Genomic DNA, 19,158 nt, shown 5'->3' on the forward strand with positions numbered 1-19,158 from the left:
AACAAAAAAAGAAAAAAGAATCATTACCACCCGAGAGCCTCGCCTGAGGCCTGACAGACAGCACCGAAACCCAGCAGTAAGGATTGAGGCCTGGCCCTGCAGGGGTCCCTTAGACCCTGCTCCAGCCCTACAGACAGCAGCCATGCACATGGGGCAGTTGTGCTGCATGAGTTGTTCAGTATTTTAAACTACTTGTTCAGAGTTTAAGAGAAGAGCCACTAAATTCTTTGACATTTGTCCCATTGACAGATGGGGACTGCGTTTCCTTCCCTTGAAGCTGGGCTGGATTGTGATGACCTTGACCAATAGGGCATGACGGAAGTGATCTGTGTGAGGTTTTGTCACCGAAGGAAATGCAGCCCTGAGCCTCCACATAAGGGCTTCCACTACCCTGGGCCCCAACCCTGGTGAGGTCACATGTAGGAGTGTTAGGGGACAGTCCCAGCTGAGCCCAGCCTTCCAGCCATCTCACTGGCACCCAGCATGTGAGTGAAGAAGCCTCCAGATGATTCCAGCATCTGCCCTAGAGTTCTCTTGACATTTGAGTCTTCCCGACAGAGTCTCCAGACTTGCTGGAGCAGATACAAGTTATCTGCACTAGGCAACAGGTCTGAATTCCTGACCTACAGAACCCAGGAGCATAATAAAATGATGGTTTTCTACCACTACCTTTGAGGTGGTTTGAAAGCAGCAATTGCAGCAGGGTTTCCACCTCTGCAGGTAAAGGTAAAGAATCTGAGACTCAGACAGAGACACACACACACACACACACACACAGTGATTAGGTCAGAGTCACAACAGCCAGTGCAGCGCAGAGCCAGAATCTACCTCTCCTCTGTGTGAGCTCAAAGCCCCACTGATCTGCCTCACTCTTTGCTCCCAGGTATTTCTTCCCCAAAGCTGCATATTAATCTGCCCTTTAATAAAGCATCATTGTTATGTGATGACCTGCATGGGGAAAGCCTGGTTCTGCCCTACAGACCCCTGGCAGGCGCTGTGATGAGATGCTTGTAAATGAATTGAAGTCCCGCCGATGTGGCGTGACACCTGGACCTGACATGGACATGTATAAACATTGTCTAGCCCTGAAAACAAACAAACGATTCTCAGAGTTGCACTCTATAAAAGTTTCTAGTTTGCAAACTAGAAAATGTTGGGAGGAGTTGGCCCCAAACCGGGCTTTAAGAGGGACAGTTGAAGGGACTGGGGACATTTAGCTTTGACAGAAGAAGTCTTGGCAGAATATGTGGGCTGTCTTCAGAGATCAGAAATGGTGTTAATGGGAAAGGATAAGCTTTGTAGCCCTAGATGGCATAGTCTGGAGAGTAGGCTCTATGGGGTAGAATTTGGCTAATCAAAGTGGTTCTACTTTGGTCACCTCTAAAAATCCAAAGACACTTAAGTTCCAATGTACAAATCTTTATTGTTTTGAAAAGCACAACACAGGTATCTCAGCTTCTCCTGCAACCAGTTCCCATTGCCATTTGGTCAGGATTAGAGATTCTCCAGGCTTGCGTCATGGGAGGAAGGAGCAGCTATTTTGATCAAGGACTAGAGAAGCCCAAGCCTCTTAGAACACAGTGTCCTTGTGTCAGGCCATTAATTTTCAGCTTTCTCTGTTGGTAGGATGATGAGAGAATTTTTCTTCTACTTATAGCCTAGTATTTTAAAATGAAGCTGGTGAATGAATGTTGGTGATAGCCCACTTGGCCTGGATATATGTGTTCCTTTCTCAGCTGCCCACAAGCATGTGCTCAGAAACAAACAAGCTCTCACAGCCTTCTCTGGTTGCCTGAAAGTGAAGCATATCAGCTGAGACACTTATTAAAATTCCATATTGTCTGGTCTATTCTCTGCAGATCTCAGATTAGTAGATGGGAGTGGGCTGAGAGCCTAGGGGACTCTGTGACCAGTCAGGCTTGGGAAGCTCCTGTGTAGGGAGAAAGAAGTCATCACGAGTCCCTGTAGACCCCTTCATGCTGAGGTATTTGTCAGATCAGATATATGCTAAGGTTGGCAATGTGCTCACACCTGAAAATGACTTGGGAAGACAGTGGAAGTAGGAGCCCCAGGCTGATCCTTACTTCTGGGTCAGAGAAACTGGCTGGAAAGCACTGGAAGCTGGGAGACAGAGGACTGAAAGCTGTGCTGTTGCTCCCCCCACCCCCATCCCCATCCATGGCCAAGGTTGAGCAAGCAGGACCCAGTGGCTCCACCTTCTTGACCTTTGCTCTTGTCCTTCTGAGCCTTCAGGGGTCACTGCCCACCAGGTTCAGCAGGGCATTCTTGTAGTCGCTGCTTGTGTCTTCCTGAGGACAGGAGGGATGTGAGAATTAGAAGGGGGGGTGGTTTGTGGCATTGGCTTGACTTGGAGTCACCTGCATCAGGAACAGCTGCTCTTATTACCAGGAGTTGTGCTTCTCTGCGGGAGACCTGGAACATTCCTCTACAGGTTCCTATGCCACAGGCCCCTCACTGTCACCCATCTTTCTTTGTTTTCCATTTCAGGCTGTTTCTATTGCCACTCCCAATCCCCTACCACCTACTGCCCCATTCTGAAACTTCTTAAAGCAGAAACATCTTTTTAACATATTGTAAGCTATGTGTGTCTTGGAAAGTGTAGTGAACAATGGACACTTGTAGAATAACTAGAGGCTTGACTTAATAGCCAGTGAAGACTTAGGGATATATTTCTCATGACTTGACTTCTGTTAATGAAGCTGTCAAGGCCTCATTTGGTATTAATGGCTAGAAGAGCTATTTCTCTTGAAGTTATAGCAATGTGATAATCACTGTGTTTTCTCAGCTCTAGAACGTTCACTAATTGGAATCAGGTTAGGCAGCCCACTGGAGCTCATATGATTTATGTCCTTAAATTTTTGCTGTCAGGACTACCTATATCTGTATTTGAATGCTACGCCTCGACTCCGACTAAACTATTTACTCTCACTGACTCTTCAGATATGGTTCCTTCTGCAAGGATTCGGTGTGTCATTTTCAAAGGGGCAACCATAACTCAAATGCAAAGCTAACTTTCTGGGTGCAATGTACAGGGGCCTCCACTAGCTACACCGACCTCCTTGCTGATCACTGTATGTAGCACATAGCAATGAATGCAAGAGTGTGATACCCACTGAGGAGGGACAGACACGTGTGGCTTATGACATTGGTCACAGCATTCAGGTTTCCCAGTAAGGTCTCTGTTTAAAACTGCTGTTAGAAATGGGAACTCGGGTTTCCCTGGTGGTGCAGTGGTTGAGAGTCCGCCTGCCGATACAGGGGACATGGGGGTCCGGGAAGATCCCACAGGCCGTGGAGCGGCTGGGCCTGTGATCCATGGCTGCTGAGCCTGCGCGTCCTGAGCCTGTGCTCCGCAACGGGAGAGGCCATAACAGGGAGAGGCCCGCGTACCGCAAAAAAAAAAAAAAAAAAGAAATGGGAACTCATGGCTCACCATGATCATGCTGCTGAGGGTCTTGCCGTACATCTCCTTGAACTGACACTTGATGAGATTTAAGTCAATCTCACTCCTTGAAACGATGTTTCGTATCAGGGTCCCATCGTGAGTTCCTGCTCCCTGGATAAGACACAGCAGTCAACCATCACTTCTTCCCTTCCTGGTCCATCTCTGTGATAATGGACAAATCTATGTTGGGTTCAGTGGGCTTTCGTAGGGGATGGAGGTACAGGAATGAGCCTCTGCTTTAGCAGTGAAGCACTGAGAGGGATGCGCTAAGGGATCCCTTGATCTCTTCTCACTCACTGCTCATGTTTGTCTCTTATTAGACGCCAAATACCCCAGATAGCAGTGTGTGTTTGATTTGCTTCATCAGATTCTAGACACAAAATGTTCACTGCTCCAGGAATAAGGCCTCTTCCTAGGGCAGCAACATCATGAAATCAGCTTAACTGGCCAATTCACATGCAGGACCCTCCTGCTCACTTTCATCCTTGATCACTCTCATGTCAGAGGGAGCCACGTGACCAAGGGAATCCCATGCCCTCTCTCACTTCCTGGCCAGATGTAGCCAGAGAGCTTGGGGTTCTTGCTTCAGGTGATGTTAGCAACCATCAATCAGAGAAGGTGGGCTGACTTTAATCTCCAGGAATTACTTTCACTATCTATCTTCCAGTGTGGTTCCAGATACCAGAGCCTCCCTTGATATGAGTGTCTTGAACATCTGAGTGGCCAGTGCTGCCTTCTGGACAACAGGCAAACCCAGATGGGCACCCTGGCACACGCAGTGTTGTTGAACTGCTGTGTGTGGCAATCTCCCTCTTAAACATGCCTGTTCAAAGGATGCCTTGACCTCCTGGCAATCCTGACCTGTGCTTTGTCAAGGAGGCCACGTGGACAATGATGCATAAATAAAATCAGAATAAAAAAGACAATTGCACTGGCTTGGACTCAAATCAACACTTTGCCACCTACTAGCAGTGTGACCTTGACCACAAGTCTTGGTTTCACCCCCTCTGGGAGGGCAGATTACTACATAAGTTTCACAGGATTGTGGTGAAAGTTCAGTACCATGCACACCTGTTGAATGCACCTACTCAAATTCAGCCTTCAGGAGCTGTGGCTTCCCTTCCCTAGCTTGGTTTGCCCTCTGAGAACTAAAACCCTTCTGGTCCACAAGAGGCTGGGATAAGAGGAGACCCAAGTGTCGGAGACTTGGGTGGTGGCTCTGAGCTCCTTGGCTTTGCAGTTGTGCCGTGTAGGACTGAGGGTCAGGCACACAGAAGACAGAACAGTTACCTTCATGGCATAGTAAAGGCGCTCTGCAAAGTAGCTGTGGAGGTTCCGGGTGCAGTTCACTGGCAAACAGGAAAGTTCTGTTAGCAACCAGAGGTTGTAGGAGACATTGTATACATGTTTATTTATTTATGTCTTGCTTTGGGTCTTAAGGGTTAGTGTTGTGCAAGTCTTGGCCTATTTATCTGTGCTCTGCCTAGTCCTAAAATGAGAGGCTTTGTGTCAGGAGGGGTGGGGCAGGGAAGGAAGCCCAGGGCACTGGGCACAGGTGCAAATGCCGAGAGTAGGCAGACAAAAGGGCAAGGTGTGAAATGCACTGGGACCCACAGGGCTGGTCTGGCTCATCAGAGCACAGCTCCACCAAGGGAGTCCCTGGGCTCTTACATTCCAGATACAGCTTCACCAAGAATCTAGCCACACAGCTCCATGGAGGAGCCACCGTTGTGGTGACCACTGGCCTCTGAGTGCCTGCTTTACATGTCACCTCTCAGAGGGCCCCTGCAGATTGAATTCCCTTGTGACAGATGGGTTTTGGACCCAGAGCAAGAAGGCACCCAGGGCATCTGGCCCTATCCTCGCTTTCATGGATGCTGTTTCAGAGACTTGGTGTCTGGGTGGGGAGGTTGGTGTTTTCATCCAAGGTGGCAGAAAGAGCGAGGGCTTTGAGGGAGGTAGGCATGAGTTTGAACCCTGCTTGATGGCACCAGGTGCCTAGTGACTTGACCTCCCTGCCTTGCACCATCCTCACGTGTGAAGTGAGTGGTGTGAGTCTTCAAGGATAAACAAACAGTAAGTGCCCAGCACTCCAGGGCCCGGCATAGCCTTGCTTTTCCCTGCCTGTAGATTTTTTTCAGTTGTTTAAATCGGATCCAGGGGCTGCCTTTGGAAGCTGAGACTGGAGCAGGAGGCATGCTTAGATGCTCCGACATAGATTGGATTTATCACAGCAGTCAAAGGCAGCTGGGAGAGTCAGATGCCCCAGTTTACCCCCGTGGACCAGGACACACTGTGCAGCTCCCCTGGCTGCTCGGCACCCAGTGGGCACAGCCTGGTGTGGAGGTGACCTTGGCTCCATCATGGGAGGGAGGAGGGAAGTCCCTCTGCCCTGGGCCTCAGTTCTTTACTCTGCAATGACTCCTCTCCCTGTCACTTTGCCTCTGGACCCCAGGATGTGCTCTGCAACCTGTCCGCCTACATGAATCTGACCTCATGCTTGGTGGAAGGTTCTCAGTGTTCCCCTAGTGTCAGACCACCAATCACTCAGTTTGGATTCCAACTACACATCATCATTTCTTCAATCAGCAACTGAGGCAGGGACCAAACCCCTGGCTAAAGTCCAGCTAGGTGATTCCTTCAGGGCTTCACAGTCAGAACCAGAATGTTCCTTGTGTGGCTGCTGTGGGTGAGCACAGGCCCTGGGTCCGGCACAATCCTGCACATGTGTGCATACACACACATGCGCACACACACTCACACACACAACTCGCGCACACAACTCCCATGCACACACTCGCACGCTCGCACACGCATGCGCGCACACACTCGTGCGCACACTCTCACGCGCGCACACTCACACTTATGCGTGCGCACGCACGCACACTCACGTGCACACACACACGCAGGCACACACTCACATGCGCACACCCACCTACTCACGTGCACGCACATGCACTCACACGCACACGCAAAGCACACACACACACTCATGCACACACACATGTGCACACCCAAGCGCACACACTCATGCACACGCACATATATGATGACACACTCACACGGCACTGGGCACTCTGTGGGCAGCACAGAGAACAATCTCTGGCAGGACACAGCACATTGAGGACACGAGGGTCTCTCCTAGTAGCTCCAGTGTCCTGGGTGAAGGGTGCATGCTCAGAGTGGCAGCTGGTGTGGAGGTTGGCTTTGAAGGTGAACATAGGGACCCAGCACTTGCTACTGCGCCCTGGGCCCTTCGCCCTTTGGTGCTGCCCCACTTCTGAGCCCCAGGGCCAGCGGACACACGTGAGCCTGAGCACGGAGCTCCGTCTCTTACCCACTGTGAGCATGGCCTCCTCCAGTGAGCCGTGGGTCTCACTCTTGATGCTGTCTTCAATGCTCTTGCTGGCAATTTTCTCATATTCCTCAAACACTGTGGAGAAAGACCTTCTCTTAGGGGACATGCGCATCTCAGCGTGACGCCCCCCAGCATCTCAAATAGGAGACTGCACATCTGTGCAGCACCCCTGACCTCCACTTGGTTGCTGGGGAAAGGGTCCAGGGCTCCTTGGCTCTTTCCCCAGCTCCATGATTTGACAAGGCCACACACTGGGTATTCAGTGTGAAGGGAGAGGACCTAGAGCCAGGGTGCCTCCCTGTCCCCCAGGACCTCCCTACCTCCCCGGTACCTCTCATCAGGTGTGTGGTACTGCGTGTGCACAGGATGGTGATGAATTTCATCTCATCACTCCCACAAATCTTCTCACCCACTGTGTATAGATCCTGCATTGGGACACCCACGACAACCAGTGAAGGCGAGCAAGGGGGGTGAAGAACAGCCCCCCATCCACACTGCCAGGTTGACATTCTCCTCTGCTTGACCATCTTTTTGACTGGGAGCCTGCTATCCCCGTGGTTAAATTCTCTTCTCAATACCGGGCTGCTCTAGGAACTGTCCCGCCTCCCCTCTGGGGCTTTGCTTTGCCTCTGGGTACCTTCAAGCGTTCTGCCAGCAGGCAGACCTATAGAGAGCTGAATGCACACATCTGGGCCTCGGAGGCCCAGCATTCCCGGGTTCGTAGGCTGTTCCTGCCCGGGCAGGGCTTCAGTGAACCCCACCCAAATCAGTCTCCTTCCTCCCCTCCACCCTCACTTCCCTCTGCAGACACCAGAGGGTAAAGGCCTGCAGAGAGCTGAGCCAGGGCCCAGCCTAGCATCAGAGAAAACCCCTGCGGGCAGAGGGGCTGGGTGAGGCTTTTAGGCTTCAGCACCCCGGAGTCTAGATGGCAGAGGGTGGGACTGGGTGGCCTGCAGGGCAGAGCTGCTGAGGGGTAGCCTTACCTGTGCATCTTTCAGGGCCAGTCCTGGGTCCACGAAGCCACCCAACTCATCTCTGCTGCCCTAGGAACAGAAGAGGCGGCTCTGTAAGGCAGGCTGGCTGAGCAGAGCAGCCGGGACAGAGGGGACAGCCAGGTAGGAAGGCAGGCAGTTATCCTCTCCAGGCCTTGGACTCTCATCGGTAAAGGGAGAGTCATAAGGAATGCCCCATAAGGAGCTGCAGGACTCAGTGAGCAAAAGTAAGCAACATGCCTGGCATGGGGCCGGGTGGGAGGGACCTGCTCAGTGATGGGCCCTCTCCTCCTACTTTCTGGAGAGGTGCAGGGGCTCTGCCATGAGAACACTCCGAGCCCGCTGGGATGTACCCAGTGAGCCCAGGCCCCAGCGGCTGTACCACACCCTTGCCCCCCACCCCACTTCAGTAGCTTTGCCCAAGAGCCACTCTCTGATGGGGGATCTGTGGAGATCTCCCAGACAAGGGGCTCCTGGGACCCTGGGCTGTGATACCTGCAGGAGGCACACCAGGATCCTCTCCAGGTAGCCGCTGGTGTCTGCTTGGATGTCTTCCTCCAGGCTGGACCCATAGTCTGCAGGGGATCAGGACCATGAGGCTCAGACCTGCTTTCCTCCTCCTTGCCCCATTTCTCACCCTTTTCCTGACTAAAGCCTTCCAGGAGAGATGAGTCCTTGGCACAGGGAGAGTTTGCTCTGTCCAGGTGTCTGAGTGGCAGAGGCTCCCTGCTTGTGGTTGTTCAGAACTAGGAAGCAACATGGGTTGCCAGCCAAGCTCAAAGCACAAAGATGGGCCAGGCCAGAGAGCCAGGGGCTGCTGATTGAGCCTTATTTCATCACGTGGTTTGGCAAAGCCAGGAACTTCCTGTGGACTCCCCACCAGGCAGACATTGTGGAGGATGGGCTTTGCCTTGCAGCCCATGAGAGCTGGCTAGGGCTCCACACCCGCCACTGCAACGGGGCCCTGCATGGTCCCCAGGGTCAGCCTGTGCCTGGCCAGGAAGGTGTCAGCCCCGCCCACTGCTGACACAGCTGGCGGCCCGCAGTACCGCCACACTGTCAAGGGGCAGAGAACTTAATGGTTGCATGCCCTCCCCCGCAGCAGCCCATGATCTTAGGGAGCTCAGAGATGGATCCTGACTCATATCCAATCTCACTGTCAGGCACGGGATTTGGCACACAGAAGGTGCTCAGCATCTGTGTGTGGAAAAGCCCAGAAAGAATCCTTTCCAACGTGGCCCAGTACACGGCTTGTCTCTTATTTGCCGCTAGGCTGCCAAAGCTCATGGTCATTCCCAAGCTAGCCTTTAACTCAGGGCCCACATCCTCCCTCTTAGCAGGCCTCTTACCCTCCTCATATGCCTTCATTATCTCCTGCAGCTGGTTCTTGGTCCGAGAAGCCAGGATTTCGATGATGACGCCCTGTCTGGTTCCTAAGCCCTGTGGATAAAAACCTCTGCCTGCTCGAGAGCTCTGTCCACACCCTCGGGCTCTGTCCGCATTCTCTTTTGTCAAGAGGCAAAAGGAACAGTCCTAGGATGAACCAGTCAGTGCTCTGCTGGGGGGCCTCTGCTGGAGGATGTTACTGGGGGAGATCACGTGCATTTGTCTCCAGTGGTGGATACTTGTGGGCAAGTGATGTGATGGGAGGGCTGTGTCTCAGCTCAGCCCTCTATAGCTGGGTGGTCCCAAACAGGTCACTCCACCTCCCTGAGCCTGAGGGTCCTCATCAGGACACAGGGATAATAAGCCACCCCCACCCCGAAGGTGGAGATAATAGATGTAAAATGCCTGGCAGATCCACACAGTAAGTGCCCTTTCAATTTTTTTTTTTCCTGCACTGTGCAGCATGCGGGATCTTAGTTCCCCAACCAGGGGTCAAACCCATGCCCCCTGAATTGGGAGCATGGAGTCTTAACCACTGGACCACCAAGGAAGTCCCTTTTCAATTTTTTTTTTTTTTTGGAGTAAGTACACTTTCTTTCTTTTTTTTAAAAAAATTAAATTAAATTAAATTTTTTTATACAGCAGGTTCTTATTAGTTATAAGTGCCCTTTCTTATTTTTTTTTCTTTTTTTTTTTTTTGCGGTATGCGGGCCTCTCACTGTTGTGGCCTCTCCCATTGTGGAGCACAGGCTCCGGACGTGCAGGCTCAGCGGCCATGGCTCACGGGCCTAGCCGCTCCGCGGCATGTGGGATCTTCCCGGACCAGGGCACTAGCCCATGTCCCCTGCATCGGCAGGCGGACTCTCAACCACTGCGCCACCAGGGAAGCCCTGTAAGTGCCCTTTCAATGGAGATGATTATTATTACTTGGTCCTGACTCCTTCTTAATCATCTTCGAATGCAAAAGGAGCAGTGGGAAGTAACGGGAAATTGGGGGACAAGGCACGAGACAGCAGAGGCTGGTTCCTAATTCCTGCAAACCTGGTCTAGCAATGTCCTGAGAAGGATGAATTTTGGTTCCATCAAGGCTAGATGATGGCGGAGGCCAGTCTGTGTTTGGTGGCAGTCTGAGTGATAGGGACAGAGTAAAGGGACAAAGAAGGTGATTAAATAGTTAATCCCACTTGGGCATTGTCAGTAGAGAAAAAAAGTATGGGAGACCCCTGTAAGTTAATGATCACTCAAGAAACCAGGTTTGCTTAACCACAAAACCAAGCAGGCTTGCTTAGCAACAAAACCGTGCAACAGGAGCATGGCCCCCAAACAATAAAACAATGGTGGAATGAGACCCACATCCTGCCCAGTGAGCTCAGTAAGTTAATGATTCCTAGAACATGCTCCTCTGTGCACACTAAAAACAAAAATATAAGGAAAAGGTGATATTATACTGAAACCTGAGATGATTTACCATATTTTAGTATACGTCACAGACTTTTTGCTCATTTCCATTACGCCATGACAGTCCCGGTTTGACCATGAAACAAGAAACAAGGGACAAGAAAACTCCCCTGCCCGACATGGAGGAGGGAACTGATGATAGAAGCGTGAAATCTACTCAAGAATGAGGAAAAAGGTGGTCTTCTCCCCCTCCCCACTTTTCCTTTGATTACAAAACAGTAGGGCTTCCCTGGTGGCACAGTGGTTAAGAGTCTGCCTGCCAGTGCAGGGGACGTGGGTTCAAGCCCTGGTCCGGGAAGATCCCACATGCCGCGGAGCAACTAAGCCCGTGAGCCACACCTACTGAGCCTGCGTGCCACAACTAATGAAGCCCACGTGCCTGGAGCCCGTGCTCCGCAGCAAGAGAAGCCACCGCAATGAGAAACCCGCGCACCGCAACGAAGAGTAGCCCACGCTCGCCGCAACTAGAGAAAGCCCATGTGCAGCAACGAAGACCCAACGCAGCCAAAAATAAATAAAAACAAAAAAACAAACATAAAAACCTGTAGCCCACTAAGTTCTTGGGGTGGCACCCTCTTGCCCGCCTACTTGTAAGCCCCACAAGCGCCCTATTCTAATAAATCACTTCTTATCTATCACTTTGCCTCTCACTTAATTCTTTCCATGCTGAGATAGAAGAACCTATGCTCTACCAAGTCCCAAAACATCTTGTATGATTTCATGAGCAGCAGGCTGCAAGCTCGCTGGGCTCGTTCCAAACAGTGGCTCAGGGGGAGCTCAGAGCTCCCTGTGCCAGGGTCTCTGGGGAAAGCAGTCCCGGGCATCATTCCCCCACCCAGTCCTTGTAAGTGTTTCTGAACCCCCTCACCCCACTTGCTTGGTTACCTTCATGGAGTCGTACAGCTCCTTGGCTTCGTATCTGTATGGAGGGTACATGAGGGCTATGATGAACCTCTCGAACTGGCTGCTCAGCTCCGACTTCAGCGTCTCGATGAGATTCTAAGGCAGGAGCAGGGAAGGGCGGTGTTCTGTGTGCTGTGTCCACTGGAGTGCAGGCAGCGGGTGCTGGCTGGGCCCAGGGGCTCTGGCTGGATTCCCACGTGGGCTCTGCCACGCGCTGGTGCTGGCTGGGGCTTCTTGGGCCAGCAACTCAGCCTCTCTAAGCATCCTTACCCTTTTCTGTGAAATAGAGACCTTGGTGCTCCTGCTTCATACCATTACTTAGGGGATTGGCGGAGAGATGTCGAAATCGCTCTCAGCGCAGCGCCGGGCACACCATGAGCCCGAAATACAAGTCTGTCATTAAGCTCATCAAGTCCCTGTCACTTAGCCCGTAGACACTCAATGAATGAGTGAAATGAATTAAGGAATCTATCTCACGTGTGTCTCCTTCTAAGGGCACTTATATTTGCAAGAAACCACAAGGCCACACCCAGCTGATCTCCCCTCACTGCACAGCGAAGGACCAAGGGCCTTGTCAGACCTGGATTTAAATCCCAACCTTGTTGCTTACAGGCTCTGGGATCCTGGGCAACATCCTCCGCCTCTCAGAACATCAGTTTCCTCTGACGTCGAATGCAGAGAATAATGCATAGTTGTGAAGGTTAAGAGAGATAAGTTATTTTTTAGGAGAGAACATTGGTTTCTCCCATGGAGTGTTTGGGCTTCATCATTCATCTTCCTGGGTTAAGTGTCCACATTACCAATGTGTGCTAATGGAGGCTTCCGGCCACTACGGCTCTGTGTGCATTTATTCCTGTGCTTAGCTAGGATGCCGATGCCTCGCTCTGTTCTGGGGGTGGCGGGAGGAGGGACAAAGGGTCCAGGCGGTGTGCTCCCTGCCCTTGGGTTTCGTCTGTGGCAGGAGGGAAGGGGCACTGGAACAGCAGCTCCAACACGAGGAGACAGTCCTGCGGCACAGCACAGAGCAGAGCCCGGCCTGCATCTCTGGCGTGTGGGAAAGAGAAGGGCCTTCCAGTCTTGGGGAATAGGACAAGCAAAGCATAGAGGCAGGGAAACAGCTCAGGGATGGGGCCGCGGAGCAATTGTAAAGGAGCAAGTGAGAGAAGGTGGGAAAAGAGGTTGGGGCCAGACATCAGAAGGCTGGACCAAGCCAGGGCTGTGGGGAGCCATCAGTAAGTTTTCAGAGTTAAATCTGATTTTCAGAGAAACAATGCATCATGTTTTCAGTGTATGTCCCAAATGCCCCATGTTGCCAGTGGGCCGGGCTCTAGACCAGCTGGACCTCGTCCAGCAAGGCCCTGCCTGCAAGGCTGTCTCTGGCAGCAGTGGTCCCTACAGCCCCCCGAGCACAAGTGCCCCACTTTACCTTGCCAAACTGAGCCTTGAAGGACTTGGCGATCTGCTGCCTCTGTGCGTTGCTTCTCTGTGTGAGCACATCGATGATGGCCTGCTCGTTGGTCCCTGGAGGGGGGCACAGTATGAGCACCCTCATTGCCCCTGGGGGACTGATGAGGGCTGGGGAGGAGGGAAGGCAGCTGCTTGGTGGCCAAGCAGTGGGGATGCACCACCTGGAAGCTCCCAAACCTGATGATTTTCATGGTGTAGACAAGACAGAAAATCCATCTGTCCCCCCATCCACACAATGTTGGGGTGCAGCCAGGCCCAGCCTCACAGCGATAGAATCTGAGGCCCCTCTGGTTTTCTGATCTGCTCTGGACATCAGCTGGAAACTCCGGAGCTCAGGCAGTGAGACCTCCTGCCCTGACCTCCCTTGTGCTGGTGGCCATGGGGGAGGATGGGGACAGAGGGTCCGGAAAACTGGATCTGAGTCCTGGCGCAGCAGCTGGGTGAGTAGAAGGCTCACCTCCCCGAGCCTCCACATTTTTCTTTGGGAAATGGAGATAATTATAAAGATTTCACAGGGAGCAGAGGACGGAGCATGATTTCTCAGCTTGTCTGGGAATGGCAGTTTTTGTTAATGCCCCAATTCACCAGTCAGAGCCAGTTAGAGGGTAAATCCTGCCTGGGTGACAGCATGAGGGCTGTCTGGGCCGGGTTATCCAAATCCCAGCGGGCCTCCGGCCAGCCCTTTCCTGCTCACAGGAAAGCAGGCGCTGGAGACAGGACGGTCAGCTCTGCACAGCTCCCAACCTAGTCCCATCCGAAATTCACAGTGACACGCAGGGTCCACAGTTGTCGGGGCCATTTTATGAGGGAGAAAGCACAGACTGAATGGGGAGAGGTCTCTTGCACAAGGACTCGCAGGAACACACAGCAGATGGCCTCCGCCTCCCCACCCCCATTACTCACAACTGCCCTCCCCCCTCTCCAGTCTTGGGAGTCTGTGTAGACCTGTTCTGGGGAATGTGGGCCCTGTGTGATTCTCTGGGTGCCAGAGGATTATGGGGAGACGTTCACTCCCAGGGCTGTGAGCAGAGGGGTCTTGAGCAGAGAGGGCAGAGCCCCAGAGAGTCACGGGGTTCCCGGGTCAAGGCCACTCACCGATCCCCTTCATAGCTTTGTAGAGGGTCTCTGCGTCGGGGTCTGGGTTGAAGTGGGGACTGCTCTTCACCGAGACACCCTCCTGTTCAATCTGCAAGAGAAGCCACGCCTGCTCAAAGCGGGAATGTGGGGAAGGCAGCGCCCCTGGCAGCCAGCCCAGCAGGGTGAGCACCAGCTCGGCCCCTGCAGACCAGCGGCTGAGCCTCCATCCGTCCTGGCCCTGCCCATCCATCCAGGGTGAGGGGAGGCCCAGGAGAGGCCTCAGCTTCTGGACATGCTAGTTTCCATCAGGTCGTGCTGAGGAAGGGGCACCTTTGTCCACTTTGCACTAGGTTGCCATCTGGTCCTCTCAGGTCAGGGCTGCAGAAGACCCACGTGACTATTAGCCCCTTGGCCAAGGGGAGGCCCGTCCTGCCAGCTCGGCCCTCAGGCTGGAAGGAGGGGCCTCCTGAGGAGGAGTGGGTTGGCGCCACCCGGCCACACTAAGAGATGGAATCCCAGCTCTCAGCCCCACTGCCAGAGTTGGGCTTGGGGAGTTGGGAGTTGGGGCTTGCAGGCTCAGACGGTGTAGGGAAAGACCTCAAAGGTGGCTGGTACTGTGGCCACTGCCAGAGCCTCCGTGCTGACTGTGGGGCAGCAAGAAAAGGCTCTAGAGACTGGACTCCAGCCTTCGGTGTTGGGAGCTTCATCTGTCTCCTGAGTCTTCCACGGCCAGCAGCCCTGTGGGGACCACGCCTCCACCCCCTCCTACACACCCAGCAGCCCCGGGCCACGTCTCCTCTGTAGCTCTGGGTCCTTAGATCCTCAGTTGGCCATTTGTTTTCTCCTTACTTGCACTTCCTGGGTTTTTGTGACGATCAATGGACTTTAAGGAAAAAAATAAAAACAACCAAAAAATTTGGAGAGATAGAGTTGGGGTAGGGGGCCTGGCCTGAAAAAAGATCAGCAGGGGTTTGGGGGGCCGCTGAAGAGGGAGAATCCTTCAGAGTCCAGTGATGCTTTTACTGCGGTGACAGGGCACAACAATGGAATCTCCTAGGAGATCTGTGAGGCCAGATGACCCAGGGGCTGTTCACTCCGAGGCGTTAGCTGTGTAGGGAAGGGTACCCCCAGAGACAGTGGCCTGACCGTGAGGGATTGCTGGTTCCCCTTGGGGCTCTGTGGGACTGCCTTCTCTCCTGTGCAGAATGGCCTCTTGTTTTAACAGGCTGGCGCCAGCCAGAGCCACAAAACCTCTCCCATCCCTGCCCCATCCTGGGGCGTGGGCTCTGAATCAGGCTGCATCTCTCCCAGGCAGTGCCATCTGAGGGCAGGCAGCAGGAAGGGACAACCCTGCTCAAAGCTACAAGGACAACGATCAAGTAAGGAAAGGCTTAGTGGAGCTGAACATGCTGCCTCCCTACTCCTTCTATCCACCCCTCATCCACTCATCTACTCTTCCACCTATCCACCTACCAATCCACTCATCCATCCATCCATCCATCCATCCATCCAGCGAGCCAGAGAGCCAGCCAGCCAGCCAGCCAGCCAGCCAGCCATCCACCCATCCAATCACCACATCCATCATTTTTTCCTCCCTTTCTTCCTTCCTTCCTTCCTTCCTTCCTTCCTGGCCCTGGTCAGATCCTGAAAATACAGAGCAGCTTCCCTTCCATGGTATATCTGTACGGATATTTCTTTTGAGTAAAAAGTGAGAAGTCTTTCCATATCCTTTGCTTGAATTTCAAATATCTGGTGACAGATTTTCCTACTTTATTTCTTAGCACCATGTTTCACAGAAGAAATTACGAGAAGTAATTCCCTGTGCAAATTTCATCCAGAGAGCCTTTGTGGTCCCAGATGTTGCCCAGCTGCATGCGTGCATCTATTGCATCCCTTTTTTGTGGAGTCATGAGCAGCTGTTACTACTGTTAGTGATTTGAGCACCTCCTATGTGCCAGGCCTTGTGTGTTAGAGGCTTTAGGTGCTTTAGATGCAATGCTCTTCTCCTTGCTGTCTCTGCCAGTCACACTAGGTAGCTATGAATGCCCCATTTCACAGGCTGGGCTCGGAGTGCCTGGCAAGGTTATGCACCTAGTAAATGGTGGTGCTGGATTTAACCCACAGCCTGACTCAGAAGCTAAGCTCTGTCTGCCGCCCCCCCTGCTCTCAATGACTCAACCTTTCCCAGGCATTAAGTTTTCCCGGTACCCTTCGCTGAAGGAAACCTTGCTCACAGGAATGCAGGTCGTTTGTGAGCATGGGGTCATCTCAGATCTCAGTGCTAAGCTCTGGAGGCCACCCAGGAGGGGCTCTCCCCCGTCCCTTGCCCCAGGCTGGCACTCAGGGGGCTGTGCAGCAGTGACTGACCAGGCCGTGTGTGCCAGTCACCATGGAGTGGCCTATTCAGCGGGTCTGAGGTTGGGCTCCGGTGGTAATGTTTGTAACTAACTCCCTGGGGGTTGTGATTTCATTGCATTGAAGAGCCCCAGCCTTACCTCCCACGCTAAGGTGTTAGGGGGAAAAAAGACAAATTTCCAGGAATCAGACCCCTGCCTAGTGGGTGGTTCTACCTACTCCCCACCCCATGTTGGAGGAGGGGTCTGCCTAGGCCCTTGCCGGGTCTTGCACAGAGCAGGCTAGTCCCGACAGGAACATTTTCACTGAAAAGGTGACTCAGCCTGGCTTGTGACTCTGTTACGTGTCTGTGAAGGTCTCAGGGGAGCTGCCACGCCTTTGCCTTCCCCCATCACAGGGCTGCCCCGGAGAACTTGGGAGGCAGAACTTCAGCTCCACAAGAGAGGCACAGACGGGCCCCCCTCAAGCTGATCTTTCACACCCCTTGGCTGCCCTTGGCTTGTGGGTGGCCGAACCCCATAGAGTTTGAGCTCTGGCGTCAGGTTGCTCAGAGTCTAACCCAGACTCCAACACTTCATAGTGTGGCAACTTTGGGCACCGTCTTAGTCTCCTTGTGGCTCTGTTTCTTCATCAGTGGATAAGGATATTGGCATCTATATTGTACTGCAGAGGTGTACAGAGGCTCAAGTGAGATATTGACAGAGGAAGGTCCAGGGCACAGTAGGTGCTCAAGGAATGTCATTGTTATCCTGCCAGGTTGTCATCCAGCCTCCCTGCAAGGAGGCTTCTGCCTGCCTGGCTGGGTGGGCCCTAAGGATGGGCCTTTGACCTGCCCCACTGGGAGCAAGGCCCAAAGTCAGGCCACCTTGGGCAGCAGCTGACTTTGGAAAGTGCCCAGCACTGGACTCTCCCTGCCACGTATGCCTCCTCAAAGCCTTGTTCCGCATCAGCCAGGATGAAGCTGGAGGCTGCCCTGGCCCTTGCCCTGTCATGGCTGTTTCGCTGGGGCCAGATGGCTGCCACACCTTGCCCCTGGTCTCCTCTCTGTCCCACCTGTCCAGGCCCAGCACGTCTGAATCTGAGGGCCCCTGAGTTGTGACGTTTGTGACAAAGAGATTTCCTGAATTAGGATAAGCCCGGGTCACCCACTAAGACTCACAGAGAGCCTGGGGGCAGGGACAGAGAGAGACCCCAGTTCACACTAGACCCCCACCTGCTAGCTGTGAGACTGTGCAAGTTACTAGATATGGCTGAGCCTTAGTTACCTCATCTGTGAAGTGGAAATAGCAGCCCTGATATCCCAGGGCTGCCTGGGGATGAAATGAAGGAAGGTGTGCCGAGCACACAACATTGTGCCTCCCCAGGGGACATCACCTGCTCCTCATCTTTGTCCCCCTTTTGTGTTTTCAACTCCTTAGCATGAGACAATGTCGGACTCAAACCCAGATGAAACACTCCTGAGAATCTGTTCATTCACTGGACATGGGAGACTTGGGGGCAGGATGTGCTGTCCCCCTAACTCAGCCATCTGTCACTCTGTAAATTTCACTCATGGATTTCAAATGTGGAAGGCCCCTGTGGCCCAGGTCGTCCTCCCATCCCCTGAGGAGAAGACATTGATGAGTCCTCTAACATCAGCCTATTCAATCAGGTTACTCTCCAGCTCAAGGTCCTTCAATGGCTCTGCACTGCTCTCAAAGTGGAGCCCAAGCTCCTTAGCCTGCCATGCACAGCTCTGTAGGACCCAGCCTTGCCTGCTTCTTTAGGTGCATTTTCCCCGACCCTCAACCCTCCCATCCAGGACCCTCAAGCTTACTTCTCTTTAAAGCCAAGCTTCCCAGTCTTCTGAACCTTTGCACATACTGTTCCCTCTTTAAGGAAACATCTGCCTGATTCTCCCTAAACACACGCATGTGCATACACCACACACACACACACACACGCACACACACACATGGACATATGACTCAACCATGACTCCCCCTTGTTTCCAGCAGCCTGACCCCTCCCTTTGGGCTCCCCCAGCTCCTCAGCTTCCCCAGGTGCATTTCAAGGTTTCTTTATCTGCCCATCTCCCTGTTCCCATCCTGGCTGCCATGAATGCCTCTGGGACTGGGGCAGTATCTCCTTGTCTTCCTCCCCAGGGGGCAGCCCAGTCCTGTGCCTGGCCTGGCAGGAAACAGAGTGTTGCCCGAGCTGACCTCTCTCTAGACCAACACCATGAGGGAACCCTCCACCTCTGCTTGCTCTGCACTTACCCAGGCTTTCCACCAGGACATCTCGTTTACCTCGCCGCGCCTTTCGTCAGGGAGATGAAGATGCACTGGTCAGCCCTCCCTCCACTCTGAGACTCTGCACACTTGGCTCTGCTGCACTCAGAAGAGCAGGCGGCTTGGGGTTGGGTGTGGTGGCACCAGCATGCAGGCCCCAGGCCCCACCCAGTACCACGCCTGCACAACCCCCCTCCTGCCCCCGGGCTCTGGGTTCTTCCTGTGGCTCTCAGGCCCCACCCTGGCACCAGCCCAAATGCCCTGTGGAAACACACCGCTCGCTGCCAAATGTTTGAGCTGTGGCTGTTACACAGACTGGGAATGCTGAGCTCCAACCTGTGAAAACCCCACTTAGCAAACACGGGTCTTCATTCAGTCTTTGCTAGACCTGATCTATAAATAGGAGTCTATTTATTACACGGCTTC

The 19,158-nt window shown here is 53.1% G+C and overlaps 1 protein-coding gene across 1 annotated transcript; it reads right to left on the reverse strand.

Annotated features, from left to right (window-relative positions):
- Nucleotides 1-1,403: 1,403 nt before the first annotated feature.
- On the reverse strand, nt 1,404-18,873 carry LOC309795008 (annexin A8). The gene is made up of 12 exons (XM_082606963.1): nt 18,721-18,873; nt 14,126-14,216; nt 12,990-13,084; nt 11,546-11,659; nt 9,166-9,256; nt 8,312-8,391; nt 7,808-7,867; nt 7,156-7,249; nt 6,804-6,899; nt 4,757-4,815; nt 3,455-3,577; nt 1,404-2,309 (listed from the first exon to the last, which is right to left on the reverse strand). Exons 1-12 carry the CDS (start codon nt 18,739-18,741, stop codon nt 2,250-2,252), a joined length of 984 nt encoding a protein of 327 aa, XP_082463089.1. The 5' UTR covers nt 18,742-18,873; the 3' UTR covers nt 1,404-2,249.
- Between the last annotated feature and the right edge of the window lie 285 nt (nt 18,874-19,158).

Source organism: Mesoplodon mirus (genome assembly GCF_964341445.2).
Source record: "Mesoplodon mirus genome assembly, chromosome: 2".
In the NCBI taxonomy this organism is placed as follows: Eukaryota; Metazoa; Chordata; class Mammalia; order Artiodactyla; family Ziphiidae; genus Mesoplodon; species Mesoplodon mirus.